This window comes from Anabrus simplex, chromosome 2 (genome assembly GCF_040414725.1).
Source record: "Anabrus simplex isolate iqAnaSimp1 chromosome 2, ASM4041472v1, whole genome shotgun sequence".
Taxonomy (NCBI): Eukaryota; Metazoa; Arthropoda; class Insecta; order Orthoptera; family Tettigoniidae; genus Anabrus; species Anabrus simplex.
This window is the reverse complement of record NC_090266.1, coordinates 1,218,224,054-1,218,240,245: the sequence shown is the minus strand read 5'-3', so window position 1 is coordinate 1,218,240,245 and position 16,192 is coordinate 1,218,224,054. Positions and strand designations below refer to the sequence as shown.

The window sequence follows — 16,192 nt, the reverse complement described above, 5'->3', positions numbered from 1 at the left end:
CAATTAAGAAATCCATTTCATACATTTCTCCTAAGAGTAGCGCTTCCCTCCCATCCGCATCTGACCAAGCCCCTGCACATATAGATACAATACCGGACAGGCTACAGCAGCCTGATGGGAATCAGCTGTATAGAACAACAAAAGGGTCAGTGTTCTGTCTTTCTTACGAATTGTAAACTCAACCTATAGTATTGTAAGCTGTAGTGTTAAGCACTGGAAATACCGTATTTACTCGTGTATTAGACCCCCCCCAGGCTTTTCAAGGCAAAAGAAATTAAAAGAAAAAAATCTTGCATACAAGACCCCCCCCCCCAACATAATTTGTTCGCGAAGAACAATGATTCCGCTTCGAAGTGGGTACAAGTCTTATTGCAGCTGTGATGACATCGCACAAATTTGTGAATAGTTTTGTCCGTACAACCCACGCAATGAAAACTCGCGTCGAAGTCGTGCGGTTCATCTGTGTTTTATAGTTAAGAAATGCCCACCTACGTAGCGTAGGCCTACTGCAGCTCTGATGACGTCGCACAAATAGTGAATGGTTTCCTCTCCAACTCGCGCATTACAAGCACGCATCGGTCATGTACATATATGTCTGTGTTTTGTAATTAAGAATGTTCGCCAGCGTCATGGTTAGCACAATTAGCTGCCGTTCTCGGAAGTCTGAGTTTGATTCCTGGTACCATACTGCCAGAGATTTACGAATAGCAGGAAGGTTGATATGTGGTAAAAATGGGAACATGTCTAAAAAGAGCTGCACCACCTCGGGATATGGGAACCGAGTTTTCTTCAGGGGTGCCGACAGTGGGATTGAAACCCACTTTCTCCCAGATGCAAGCCTGGAGAGAAGTAAGTTTAAAACATGATAAAGCTATCCAATCATAACCACTGTATTACTCGCCAACGTACCTAACAAGAGGAAGTGGTTGGACGCGACGTTCTTGCTATTTGCTTTACATCGCACCGACACAAATAGGTCTTATGGCGACAATGGGACAGGAAAGGCCTAGGAATTGGAAGGAAGCGTCCGTGGCCATAATTAAGGTACAGCCCCAGCATTTGCCTGGTGTGAAAATGGGAAACCATATAAAACCATCTTCAGGGCTGCCGACAGTGGGGTTCAAACCAACTATCTCTAGGATGCAAGCTCACGATGTTCTTGCACGAGGCCTGCAGTATCTTGCCCTGGTCTGGCTTGTTGATCAATTTAAGGCAACAGTGCTCCATCAGACAGTTCCGGAGAAGGGCTGCCATTTTCTCGGCGCGATCCTTGGTCGGCGATGCTGGTGTTCAGTTCATAGTGGGGCAGGTGGAGTTCCCACCTCTGAAGTGTTTCGGCCCATCCCCATCTTATACCTGGTATCCTGGCCAGGAGCCGGCGTGTTGCCAATCTTACGTAAGACCACAGCATTTGAACGTGTCCGGAGTCTCTGTTGAAGGGTTCTTCCAGAGACCCGGAGAGGTAGGCCATTTACTTTTAACGATTTTCGGAAACACCTAACAACACATACTAGGGCATGTGTTAATTAAAAATGGAGATGATCAATGTACAAAATTAAATATTATGATAATAAAATGCATTACGGCCACAACTGTAAATATCCATAAATGCGGCAAAAAAACTAATTATCTCCATCGTGGAACTATTGGCACTATCCGGGCGATAGCATACCTAACCTAAAGAATGCGGTCTCTCTTTTCTCATTTACATACATTTAGGTAAATCCTAATGTGATAAATGTAGAGAAACAAGCATCACCTATACTTAAAAATAAGAGTCTGGCTTCCAACAGCAGCAGTTATCAAAAGAATGCTTCCAGTCCAGTGGCGGCCAGTGGACTCTCCGGTCGGAGGGGGGCGGGGGCGGCGGCCACAGTACTTTTCCCCCCACAACTCTTTCTTTACTACTGACCAGTACCATCTCACTCATTCCAGTCCTTCACGCAAAAACAAACTAATTCTCTGCTGTCAACACTCACAAAATGCACGATGCAAGCCGGAGACCCAATTTGCATCAAAATTCCTGGTCTCAAATGTTACATTTCAATACAATTATTTATTATTTTTTCTTCTTAAAATATAAATAATAGGGCAAACAAGGCCATAAATTATTATATAATTTTATTGTTGCGACCATGGAGATTTGGCTGGCGCATGCCAGGAGTTTGTGAGGACCCCTTTACTACTACACTGCTACGGAACTCTGCCCAAGTGAAAGCCTCTTCCCGCACCCTCCCTCCTCCCAAAACTGTCCACCGGCGCGCTTCCCCCATACATCTCAACCCTCTCACCAACCCTATATCCTCAGACAGAAGCTCGAGAGTCCGTATCTTATCTTCAACCTGAAAACATTTACCAGTGAACAGCGCGCTGAAAGTCAGTCAGTTACCTAAGTTTGATATTGCCGAGCAGTCTTCTTCATTGGTGAGAATTTACAGTTCTACAATGAAATGTAATTTTCTTAGCATTACTCAAGTCCAATTTTTGACTTCAAATGTCTAGAGAAAATGAAATAAACTTTTTCGTTCTCTAGGGAGGACACCGTCCGGAAGTCCTTAAGGGCTGGCCGCTGCTGTTCCAGTCACTATGTATTATATTCGGAAGTACAACTCGTAACATGCGCTACTTATCAGCTGGTCGTTTGGCACGCTTTCTAAAGCACGGCTTTATTTGGAAGGAGTGGCTTCTGCTACACATACACCAACTGGGAATATCAGAGACCATTGCCAGAAACCATTTGGGAATAGATTCACACTGTTTGGACTCTATAGTCACGAACAAAAATATTTTTTTTAAGTTAAAAAAGACGGGACTTCGGATGCTATCAGTTCCAGTGCATGGCTGACGAGAAGGCAGTGAAGATGACGTCACTTGGAATGATGACACGCCAGTAGCAGGGAAGTTGGCTGCGCAAGACAATAATTCAACTGAAAGCAGTGATCAGGTTTACTGTGTTGTAGGCCTACTGCTCAAATGGCAGAGACAAATGACTGGCCATTAAGTTATTTTGTATCAATATAGCACAATATGATAATATGATACCCTTGTACCTTTTCTCTATGGGATCGAGTATGAAGCGAGATAAATCTTCCTACCAAGTTTTTATGACCGGATGCCCTTCTTGAAGTCAACCTCATCAGAGGAATTCATGAGATGAAACGAATGACGTGATATGAGTAATTAAAACTGACTATATTTACTTTATATGTAGGCCTAGAAGTCGTGCTCACCATTTATTGTCACTTTTACATCTACAAATACTGCCTTCCAATGAAAATAGCCAGTATAACTCAAATACATTCATAAGTTTGTTGAAGAATAGTGTAGAATGTTTACATGTACAATTTATAGCCCTTTATAGCCTAGAAGTCGTGTGTTCACTGCACAATATTTGAAGTTATTTCATATTGGATACCCCTTAACTTCTTTTGGCTGTAAAAGTGGGGGATAAAGGGGTCTAATATGCCAGTAAATATTGTACTTAAGTTGTGTATGAAATTGTGTATTATAATACTGGATTTAGAACGTTAAACTTGTAGTATTTCTTGTCGTATATTCTTTCCGTGGAATTGCTTGCTGCACTGTTGTCGTTGTTGTTGTTGTTGTTGTTGTTGTTGTTGTTCGGTAATTATGTTTTAACTTTACTTTATTATCACACTACTGTAGGTAACCTTTGCTACCAGGATATTTCCCAATTGTGACGTATTTGTTAATGATAATATAAAAGATAATAATAACATGCTAAAATTCCAATCATAGATTGTTTTTCTTCTTCGAGATACCTGTATTGAACACTGCACACATGAATTGCACAACTTTTGTTACCATAATAGTTCAATATGACGTTCTTTTCTCCCAGCTTCAATCAGGATTAATTGTGGAAACTTATGAACAATGTATTTAATATTAAACATAAGAAGCATGAATTTTACTTTAAAGAGAAGATTTTAAACTGTAATTTTTGTAACTTGAAGAAACAGTGGATGTTTTTTCTATTTTTAAGACTCTAATTTTCTGACTCAGATTTTGTTCTAAGCATCTTTTAAAATGTACTCAGTGCATACTCAGTTTGATTATAGGACTTAAAATGTTGTAACGATACTAAATCGTTGTCAATGTCTGTTATGTTTATTTTAATTTAAACTGTATGTAGCAGCTGATAATGTCTCATAAGATTGGGTGGTAATCCTCAGATCTCTATATATTCTGAATATAGGCTGAAATCTCATCCACGAGATCATCCAGCCATTCTTCTCCGAAGTTGTCCCATTCTTCACAGGCGATCGTGCAAAAGTCATGTAGAGTATGTGGTTGGTTTGGACGCTGAGAAACAGTACATTTCACTAGATCCTAGACATGTTCGATGGGGTTCTTATCTGGGGAACAGGCAGGCCACTCCGGTTGAGTGACCATAGCACGATGAAGAAAGGTGTTCTCAAGAAATGCACGATGGACACGTGCGTCACTGTCCATTAAGAGGAAATCCTCTCCAAAGTGTTGGAGATACAGTTCTGCTACTGGTTGCAGAATATTGTTCTTGTACTGTAGAGTGTTTATGGTGCCCTGAACAACCACAAGAGGTGTATGGTGAACCTATGTAAAGCCACCCCAAAACATCACTAGGCCACCATATTTTTACACATGTGTGACAATGTATTGGAGGGGTGAGATATTACTGGGTTTCCTCCAAACATGTTGTCTGCCAAGGGTCAAATCGTTCCAACGTTTGTCAGTAAACAGTACCCTACACCAATACTGGGAGTTTCATGCAGCATGATTTCATGTCCGTCTGTAATGGTGTACGTTGTGGAATTTGCCACGGCTGTCGGGAATGCAGATTTAGAGTTTTGTTGGACACAGTTCAGCAGTCTCAGCCCTTGGCGCTTCTATGCGTGAAGAATTCATCACGTGGTCAGCCTTTGCGGGCAAAGACTTCAATACTACCTGTCATTCCATATCCGGACTACGTTACACACATCAAGCGACTTCCCTTCTTACCGTAACATCAATATGCGGACACGATCAACGGTCGACAGTGTCCTTCATGGCATGAGGGAAGTTCATTACACTGGTCCAAACACACCTCTGAATGCTTCCAACTTCTACTGAAAAGTTGCCACCCATTTGAGTGTCTGATATGCATAGGAACGGTCACAATAGCAACCCATAGACATCAGGGTGCTAGTGACGTGACAGATATTGTTACACTCATACTCATTTATTTGTGGTTCTGGTGAAACAGTCCAGAGTAAGTCATCGTTGTTGAGTCAACAGTCTGTTACTTGTGCATATTTCTGTGATGTGTGAGCACATATTTTAGGAGATTACTTACTTTTTTGTGACCGAAGTACATTTGAGTACAATAGTGCAGATGTGATGCCCTCTATTAAAATCACTGTGTGAGATTAATTAAGTGGCCACCTGCCATGTTAATTACGATATCTTTGAATGAACATCTAGACAGAGTAACCTACAATTTTATTTTTCATGATTACATTATCAATATTATATTCTCAATGTTTTATTGTGTAGTGATTTCATGATCATATTTGAATGTTATTTCTATTGACTTTGTGCTTCATTCAACCCTTTATTAGGCAAGTGACCCTGTTTTTATAGCATGACCGACTAGAACTATCACAGCGCCTTGACATTCACTTGTGAAGCCCAGCATAAAGCTGTAAATTGGAAAGTTTCTCCACAATGCTGCAGGGACGCAGGCCATCTATGACACAGACACGAAGCTGTGTACTGTAAATGTCGTATTTCCAGTTTCATCTCTTTTGTTTTACTGTTGCAAGAGGTGCTAATGGGATCATAATAAGATATTTGTTTGTTTGTTATTGACAGTTGATAGCTATTTGCTGATTCATTTGTTTTTTACTGTACAGTAATTTGTTTTTTTAAATTGTTTACAAATCCTAAATATGTGATACTGCTGTGCGCCTTCTTGTACTCTGAACAGAAAAAAAAAAGGGACGCTATAATTTTACAAATTCCCTGAAGACAAGGGCACATATTAGTGGCTCAAAGTGATTTCTTGCATAACTTCAACCTAAACAAGAATTCTCATTTATGTGCGAATTTTTTTTTAAAATTGTGTCGTATAGTGATTTGGTTTTCTTGAATTGTGTTTGCAAATATTTGAACATGTTATATTGCTGTGTGCCTTTTTGTACTTAAAAGAGGAAAATAAACTCTGCTTGAGAGGATTATGTGATCCTGAGACAAATATATGTCAATCACTCAAAGAACTGAAGAATGCTCTTTTCATCATTACATTGCAAAACAGTTATAATTAACACACATTTTATTTATTCATTCATATCTTAAGATAAAATAAAGTAATGTCCTGAAAGATATTGCACACATCTCCTAGTTTACTCATCTTCAGATATCTCCAAGTTCTAATTCCTGTAACATTTTACAAAAACACATTCATTCAGAAATTTGCTATAAGAACACCAAGCCGGTGATATTTAACTGCTTGCGAAAAGTGTATGAACAGCTGGTCAACCCAGACAACAGAGCTTAATAATAAATACACATTGCCCTTATACAAACTTTCCATAGCAGAAACGTTTAAGAAATTACACAAGAAGGCACCATCCACTTTAGAGCATCAGCCTAACACCAAACAAGCATCTAATTTTACGGGATGGTTGATATCATGATCGTAGCTATGGGACCTCCAATTTTTACATGGAATGTGAGCTACAGGGACATGACTTTTCATTTTTAAAATCCTACACGCATTGTCCGAGATGATTCGAACCACAACCGCTTTAGTGAAGAGCCAGTGACCACAACTCCCTTCTACCACTTACTCCTTTTATTACTTGCCCTAAATAAGCATTACGAAGCGTGTTTTTTAAGTAAGGTCCGTTCTGTTGTAGACACTAGTAGTTTGCACGCATATCGCAACGAGCGCGTGCCTCGTGTACCGGCATGCCTCAGGAACAACTGTGCTCAGTTTCAGCTCTGTAGCTAACCTGTACAGTTCTGTTCTGTGCTTTCAAAAGGTTTAAGATATCAACTCGCCCGCCACATGTGAGGTTCGGTCAGTGATACAGTTTTTGTCAGCAAGGAACCTGTCTGCTGCAGAAATTCATCGACAGATTTGCGAAGTGTATGGTGATACCGCTATGAGTGAAAGCAAAGTGCGTAAATGGGTACGACAATTCAAAGATGGCCGTGACAACGTCCATGATGAGAACCGCTCCGGTCGCCCTTCTTTGATTACAGACGATTTGGTGGCTTCAGTTGAAGCGAAGATTCGTGAGAACAGGCGCTTCACAATAACAGGTCTCTCAAACGAATTTCCTGACGTGTCGAGATCAGTGCTTTACAACATTGTTTCTGATCACCTAAAGTTTAGGAGACTGTGCTCCCGTTGGGTCCCGAAACTCCTAACAGAGGACCACAAAAACCAAAGATTTGAGTGTGCGATGAAGTTCTTGACTCGTTATGACGAAGAAGGTGACGGCTTCTTGAGTCAGATCGTAACTGGAGACGAAACATGGGTTTCGCATATCACGCCCGAATTGAGGCAACAGAGCATGGAATGGAGACACACACACTCGCCTGTAAAGGTGAAGGCCAAACAGACTCTGTCCCAGCGCAAAATCATGGTGTCGGTGTTTTGGGATAGGCATGGTGTTTTGTTGGTTGACTTCATGCAATGAGGAACCACTATCAATGCAGAAGCATACTGCCAAACCCTGAGAAAGCTACGCAGAGCGATTCAAAACAAAAGATGTGGCATGCCGACAAAGGGAACTGTCCTCCATGACAATGCAAGACCTCACACTGCAGGTCAGGCCTGCGATTTATTGGACAGTTTTGGCTGGGAAGTTTTAGAGCACCCACCCTACAGTCCCGATCTTGCGCCAAGCGATTACCATCTGTTCCTCCACCTCAAACATCACCTCAGTGGCAACCATTACGATGACGACGATGTGAAAACGGCTGTGAACTCCTGGTTATCGGAGCAGGTGGCAAGTTTCTATGAAGAGGGTATTTTAAAATTGGTTACGAGGTATGATAAGTGTTTGAACAAACTTAGCAACTATGTCGAAAAATAGAGCAAAGTATGTACTTTCTGAAAAAAAATTTACTTTTTGAAATAACCTTTTGTTGTGTACTTATTTTCAAACGGACCTTACTTAAAAAACACGCCTCGTACATTTATAAAGGTAAACCTATTTGGACATGTTTTTTCAATAGTTCTCTAAGTATTCCTGGGATATAATGCCCAGTAATAAGTTCGAACTCTGTGGGGAAAGCAGTTTACCAGGTGTCAGAACATCTCACCATTCTCCTTGCAACAGAGTAGCAAGCAAAGTTAGTTATGTGGGTCGTTGGAATCTCGAGAAAAGCCACTGTTCTAGTTCATCACAGCAGTGTTCAATAAGATTGAGGCTGGACACTGGGCTAGCCTGTCCATTTTTAGAACCCTACTGTCCACAAACCACTTGATGGCAAGGTGCATTATCATGCTAAAACACACAGCGATCATCCCCGGACTGGCCTTCCTCTGCAGCTACTTGAAGTAATGTGCTCTGTAGTATTGAGAGGATCAAGCCCTAGCCACACACTGTCACCCCACCTCCATCAAATATCACTGCGGGAACTATCCAGGGTGGCCTTAGCATCTGCCACACCCAAACCCTCTCATCTGACTGCCACAGGGTATAGTGTGATTCTTTACTCCAGACGTCCATGGATCAGTGATGGTGCTCTTTATAGCACCAAATGTGCATTTGGAATTCAATGGCAAAATGTACGGATTATGGATGAGTGCCACAGCCTTGAGCCCCAGTCTTTGTATCTGCACCAACGTCATGGCGCTAACTGCACAATTAGTGACGCTGTGAAATTTATGGGTGATGGTATCAAATGACGTTGTGCATTTTTTCGGGACCACCTTCTTCAATTTTTGATGGTTTCCACTGGTCAACACACAGTGACTGCTCACAATCGTTACCTTGACAGTCAACTTGGGCAACTTGAGAAGGGCAGAAGAAATGGCCTAGACTGATTAGTCACCGATGTGCTAGCCAATAAGCATTCTACATTCAAAGTCACTAAGCTACCTTGTACTATCTCTTTATAGCAGTGGAAAACGTTCAGCCCTCAGCTGCGGTGGTCGTACTGACACTTTACCAGTACAGAGGGGTGTCCAAACAGCTCACAACAGACACAATTCATAGCAACAAAAATAACATACACTTTCGTAGGGTGAACATTAAAATATACAACATGGAAGTACTTTTACTTACTTTTTCGTGAGAGATTCACCGTTGTAATAAATGCAATCAAATACAAAAAGACAGACAGATGCATCTTTGTATTCTCCTCTCTGTAACGATATTGGAAAATTACAACATTAAAAGTGAAAGAAACAACATCAATACTGTATGCATAGTTCAATCAAAAACTGCAAGTTTACATGCCATTTTAATAAAGTGTTAACCTGAACTACGGTTCAAAACATAACTAAAAAGAAGTGCAAAAATGTGAATTCTGAATCTTGCTGCTAAATGTTTTTCATGGATGCTTTTTCTTTTTCAATCTGACAAACCCTATTGTCAAATGATGATACTGACCATTTCAATCACTCAACATATTGCAATTAAATACTGAACATGAATCTTGTTCTCACCTTATGTACACCCAGTGTTCCAAATGGAAGAGGCTTGCCTGTCTTTGTATCAACCATGAGTACCTCACTGTCCAAGATCAGCTCACGAGCAGAAGGAAAAGCCTGTGGTATGTAGTCTTTGAAGTGGTTTACCTGTAAACACACACACACACACACACTCACTCACTGAAGCCATCAGACAGACCACTACAAAGAATCAATGACTGCGATTAGCTTAATGTTAGAAGTCTGAGGTACAATCCCCAATTTTTTGGTCATCTTTTGTTTATGTGACCTGTTGCGTGGAAAGGGACCCAAAGTCAGCAGAGCTGAACAAAGGTGACTTCTTTTGCTACTTATGAGTAGAGGTGTTGGTTTTTATTACTTAGCGATAAAACGAAAAATCGTATTTAGAGGTTAGGATGGCTTTATTTTCATGTATTTACATGTTTTCTGTTGTTCAGGAGTGTATATAAATAGTGAAATAATGCGAATTTTGTGAATAACACCACAAACACCACAATCTGAAAAATAAAAACGTTTTTGTAAATATTTTTCCACACCACTCCAAACATTCTTGTCCAAAAACCAAACCCCATAGCACTACAGCCCTTGAAGGGCCTTGGCCTACCAAGCGGCCGCTGCTCAGCCCAAAGGCCTGCAGATTACGAGGTGTCGTGTGGTCAGCACGACGAATCATCTCAGCCGTTATTCTTGGCTTTCTAGACCGGGGCCACTATCTCACCATCAGATAGCTCCTCAATTCTAATCACGTAGGCTGAGTGGACCTTAAACCAGCCCTTAGGTCCAGGTAAAAATCCCTGACCTGGCCAGGAATCGAAACCGGAAACATTCTTGTCCACAAGCCAATATTCAATTTTTTATTTTTTTATAAATTTGAGAATGATCAATTGTATCGTTTCTCGAGGGACAATCAATACTACGATATATTGTTGATAGTCTCATTATACGGCAACTGTCTTGAATGGTAGCGGTGTGGCTAGTGGTGAACAGCTGTAATCTTGTGGCATGAATCGTTTGGCCGACTACCTCCAAAATGTCACGCAATTGTTATTCAAATTGGAAACTATGTTTGCCTCCTTTTACATCGGTAGTGAGTGTAATTCATAGTAAAGAATTCTATATACAGTACCATAATTTAATAACAAGGGCGCAAATTGTGCATCATCATTGAAGCCGGCGTGTTATTTGCGTGAATCAGTTGGCAACCACGTTTTCTTCATGGTAGTCCCGAACTTAGCAGCAAGCAAAGATGAGATGCGACTAAATTTAAATATTATGAAAGGAATTCAGAACAAGATATTAAAATCATTCTGTATTGACTGTTTTCACTTTACAAAGGAAGTTTAATATGTCCTCCTACTCAATACACTTGTATTATAGGAATCAATTGAGGGATGCTCCACCATTCAACACTTTATATAACATTTAGTAAGTAAAAATCGGTTTCAATTCCCTTGGAATCATCATCAGTTCTCAGTAAATAAATAAATCAAAAGGATCTTAACACAATCAACCTGAAATCTGCCTTTAAACACACTTAAAATGGTTGACATGGGTTACAGGACATAAAAACACATTAACATTTAAAGAACGTCCTAGGATCCAGGTCATAGATAATTGTTGTGTGTTTGTACAATGTTGAGCAGAGTTTTAAGATAATATATAAAAACTTGAAGTTGAAGGAATACTACGAAGTTCTTATGTGTTACTGTGGATGTAAAAAACATATATGTTAAAAATGTTCAAATATTCGTAGTTGAATCGTCGATGAAGAACAAAAAACATGTATCAAAATTGTCGATCTTGTAAAGTGCCGATGTTAAGACAATTTGCCGAGGAGGTGGGGGAACATCTTTCATTGTTTTATAACAGCTGCTTTTATGTTGAAAATGTCATTGCTGATGTTGTTGTTGTTAAAAGTAAAAAGTTAAATGACGGTATGGCCTTGATTGTATGGCACAGTAGTCACAGAAGGTGGATGTCTGAGGAAAAAGAAGAAATGAGAGCTAATGTGTTTATTCGGACTTTAATTATTGGAGTGTGGATTGATAATACTTACTCCCTTACTCCTCGCTCTCGTTACCCTGCTGCTAGGAAAGTAAGAGGTGCAATGCTTGCCTGTGTCTGCGTGGAGCTTATTGCTGACCTTAAGAGGGAGCAGTGACTTGTTTTGGATTGGCTGTGGTGTGGAGGGGATGCAAGAGAGTGGGGGAGTGATCCGTTGACGTGCTGTTCTCCCTAGATATGTCTTGAGAATAAGGGGGTGGATGACCTCGTAAAGTATGTTTGTTTTCTCGATAGCTTCAATCAGATTGTGATTGAAATTGACTCGTTGATCTAAAGACATATAAAATATTTCTGTGATATTGAGCAGAGGTCCCTTTTTCATAATTTCAATAATTTGGAAGTCCTTGTCTATAACAGAAAAATTGTGATTGGATTCATGCACATGTATTCCCATGGCAGAATGCATGTCATGTCATGTTATGTTATGTTATGTTATGTTTGACTGCATTAATATGTTCAATGTACCTAGTGTTAAAGCTTCTCCCTGTCTGTCCAATATAGCTTGCTAAATAAGACTGGCACTGTAGTCCGTCAATACCTGATTTACCAAACTTGTCGGATTTATTCACGGTCCCTGATTGTGGAAGTGAGATAGATTGTTGTTGGTTGTTCTGAACGCTATTTTTACCCTGTGTTTTCTAAACAAGTTTGTTATTGTTGTAGGTGAAAACTGAATACTATATCCTTCTGCTTCTTTTCTTTTAATAAAAGTAGATTTTGGTTTATTTTGAATTTCAGATATTATTTGGTCGATGAACCCTCTGTTATACCCATAAGAATAAGCTATTGACCTGATGGTATCAGGTTCTTTTTTCGGTTGGGATAAGATAATGGCACAATGAATGCCCCGTGGATCAAGCTATAAAAAGGCCTTATTATGGGAATTAGGGTGGACTGAAAATTGTTTGATAATATTGCTGGTTTGTGTAGGCTTCCTGTATATACCATAAGCAAGGCAGTGTTGACTTCTTGTGACTGTTAAGTCTAGAAAATTTAGAGAACGGTTAGATTGTGCTTCCAATGTGAACTGTATATGGGGATTCAGCTTGGAGATTCACTGAAGATGGCTCAAATGAGATGAAACATGTATGACTAATATTACTCCATCTACAGATGGAGATATGAACGTATCGAATAGGAGGACATATTAAATTTCCTTTGTAAAGGAATTCAGAAATCAATTTTGTGTGTGGTTATGACTTTATACTGGCGTGTGCACCTCCTACTTTCCGAACGAGAGCGAGGAGTAAGTACTATCAAACCACTCTCCAATACAAACATTAGCTCTCATTTTCCGTACCATCAACCCATCTGGCTGCATCTGTTGTTCTTGATTCTGCCAATAGTGCGAATTGTGGCAATACTATATTAGATACTTTCAATTTCTACAAAATTCAACGGGAGCATGTAGTGGTAGTAGTTACGGACTCTGCACGCCCTTCAAGGACTGATTGAAGAAGTGGGCAATGTCCAGTGCAGGGCTCATGAAGTCAACCTTGTCGGATGCACATTTGAAAACGAGCCGGGCGAACTGAACATGTCTAAAGTAAAGACAAAGAATACCTTTGAATATGCAAAAAAGAAAAGGCTACTACACTGCATTTCTAAGAGAGAAACACACAGTTCAAAACAATTAGGGGAACATGTTTTTCAACGTATGCCATGCTTCACAAAACAATACCTCACACCTAGGTACAGTATATTACCAACTAAATCTTTATTCTTTACCGTTGAAGTATACAAAAGAACATCGATGGATTCAGGTTCATTTTTAGAACACAAACAGAAATGTCCAAATAGGGGTGAAAACAAAGTGAGAACAGTCTTCCAGGGTGGATTTTTATCACAGTTGGAGAGCTTCAGTATGGTGTGTGTCCTCCACGATCATTTATCACAGCTTGGCACCTACGTGGCATGCTCCGTGTAAGTCGATGGAGGTCACGTTGCGGTATCAGGTCCCATTCTTATATGAGAGCCTGTTCAAGGTCTTGGAGAGTCTGTGGTGGAACACTTCTGTCAAGCCTATCCCACACATGCTCAATGAGATTAAGGCTGGGACTCACTGCTGGCCATTCCATCTCTTGAATGTCCAGTTCTCGCAAGGCAGCTCTGATGACGCACGCTATGTGAGCACTGGCATTGTCGTGCATGAGTATGAATTCAGAGTCAACACTGTATGCAGCAACAAACACATGCTGTAGTAGTATCCGCTCGATGTACCCCGCAGCGGTAAGATTACCACGGGCGATGACAAGATCCGTACGGCGATCAATATTGATGCCAACCCACACCATCACAGAACCTTGTCCGAATCGGTCGTCTTCCTGGACAACATTTGGCACGTACTGCTCACCACGGCGTCTCCATACATGTTGACGTCCATCATGCTATGTCAGGGGAAATCTGGACTCGTCTGTGAACAACACAGGTCTCCATTGGCGAAGCTGCCAGTTGACGTGAGTACGGGCACACAGAAGGTGAGCTGCGCGATGTTTCTGCATTAAACAGGACACTCGAACAGGATGTCTGGGTCGTAAGGACACTTTTCTTAACCTGTTCCTTACTGTCTGATCAGACACCGTGACTCCAGTGACCCTCCTGAGTTCTTGTAGCAGTTCTCTAGCAGTTGCTGAACGATGCCGCAATGCACAGATGATCAGGTATCGGTCATCCTGTGGGGTTGCCATGCGTCCACGACCTTGTTCAACCCTCCTTGTGAACTGATCTGTCTCATTGTAGTGATTCCACAAGCGTTGAATAACTGACGGAGAGACATGAGATCCACAGCAACACGACGGAAAATCCATCCTTCCTGGATCAAAGTGATGACCCTTGCGACTTGAACCTCGTTATGATGTCTCATGGGATATGCAGGTTTACATACAACATGCTCAAATGAACGCAGTAGTCTGCGTACCTCATGACACACGGACGCACTGCTATTCACTTTGTTTTAAGGGGTCACCTGACAGTTAAATGCATGGCTACGCCTACAGATGGAGAATAACTTCGATTTGACATACCCTGAGTAGCTAAGGTCTCAAGGTATGCTGTATGACCATTGGAACCCCATCTACCAAATTAACGTTCACATACCAGATGTTACAAAACATGTTCCCCTAATTTTTTGAACTGTGAATGAAAACACAGAATATAGGATGAAATTCCAGCTTTCCCAGTGCCTGGGTGTACTAGATGGAATTCCTGGTTTAAGGCTGCAATATGGCCACACATGTCGACTCGTTGGCCGAATGGACAGCGTACTGGACTTCGGTTCAGAGGGTCCCGGGTTCGATTCCTGGCTGGGTCGGGGATTTTAATCGCTTCTGATTAATTCTTCTGGTTCGGGGACTGGGTGTATGTGTCCATCCCAACACTCTCCTTATCATATTCAGACAACATGCCACACTACAAACCACAACAGAAACACATAACATCCCTTCATATAGGGTTGGCGTCAGGAAGGGCATCTGGCCGTAAAACAGAGCCAAATCCACATGTGCGACGCAGTTTGCACCCACGACCCCACAGGTGTGGGAAAAGCGGTAGAAAAAGAAGAAGAAGAAGAAATATGGCCACACATGTGGAATATCTGATGACATTTTTTCAAAACACTGGAAGATGTCAAAAACATATCAGATGTAAAGCTTTTCAGGCGTTTGCTCTATTAACCAACGTTTCGTCTTAGGTCTGACACTAGACTCATCAGAGTGGGATGTGTCAGATCCTACCCACTGACGCTAGGGTATATGCAGGTGAACTTATCTCCACATGTGGAGATTTATCTCCCATATGCAGTTATCAGACTGTGCCTCTTATAAGGGCTTCTCATCCTTCCTTAGTTTACCTGTACTATTGTGTTTTTTACTTTATGTTTTATTAATTTGATGAGTGTTTAAGTGCTTACTGCACAAACCTGATCACTTTCCGAATATTAACATTTTGTCGCGAAAAAATAATAAAAACACTTAACACCACCTTTTGAATTTTAAATAAACAAATCATAAAAAATAAAGCACCTTCTCCAACACTCCTATGTATGGGTCTTGATTCTTTGTACAATTGGTAAGAAAACTGTTACCAAGAGAGTTGGCTGTGCGGTTAGGGGCACGCAGCTGTGAGATGGTGGGTTCGAGCCAAGGCCAACTAGATATACAGGCCATAAGCCTCCCCCTCCACTCCCGGCGCTACGTCACACAAATACCTGGCCGTTTCATTTTTCGCCAGTGACTTGATCTGAACCTTGCAGCAGTGAGGCTATCAATGGTGTTGAATCATTTAAACGTGTGTGAACATTGTGAATTAAACCCACGTCGTGTTGTGTACCTGGTTGTAGAAGCAACTATAGTTCAAAGGAGCCCAATATTACAGTGTTTCAATTTCCTACTGATTTGGTTCGAAAACAAAAGTGGATCTTAGCCATCCATCGAACCGAATTTGTCCCTTCAGCAAGCTCAG

General features: G+C 41.0%; 1 protein-coding gene across 7 annotated transcripts in view; it reads right to left on the bottom strand.

The window, feature by feature from the left end:
- DNAlig3 (DNA ligase 3) overlaps positions 1-16,192 on the bottom strand; it is a 957,513-nt gene that overhangs the window by 186,040 nt on the left and 755,281 nt on the right. For all 7 annotated transcript variants that reach the window (XM_067142216.2, XM_067142215.2, XM_067142218.2 and 4 more), the window contains 2 exons: positions 9,665-9,796; positions 9,282-9,361 (listed from right to left, as the gene is read on the bottom strand). In XM_067142216.2, the coding sequence (XP_066998317.2) occupies positions 9,282-9,361; positions 9,665-9,796 (212 nt within the window). The remainder of the gene's footprint in view (positions 1-9,281; positions 9,362-9,664; positions 9,797-16,192) is intronic.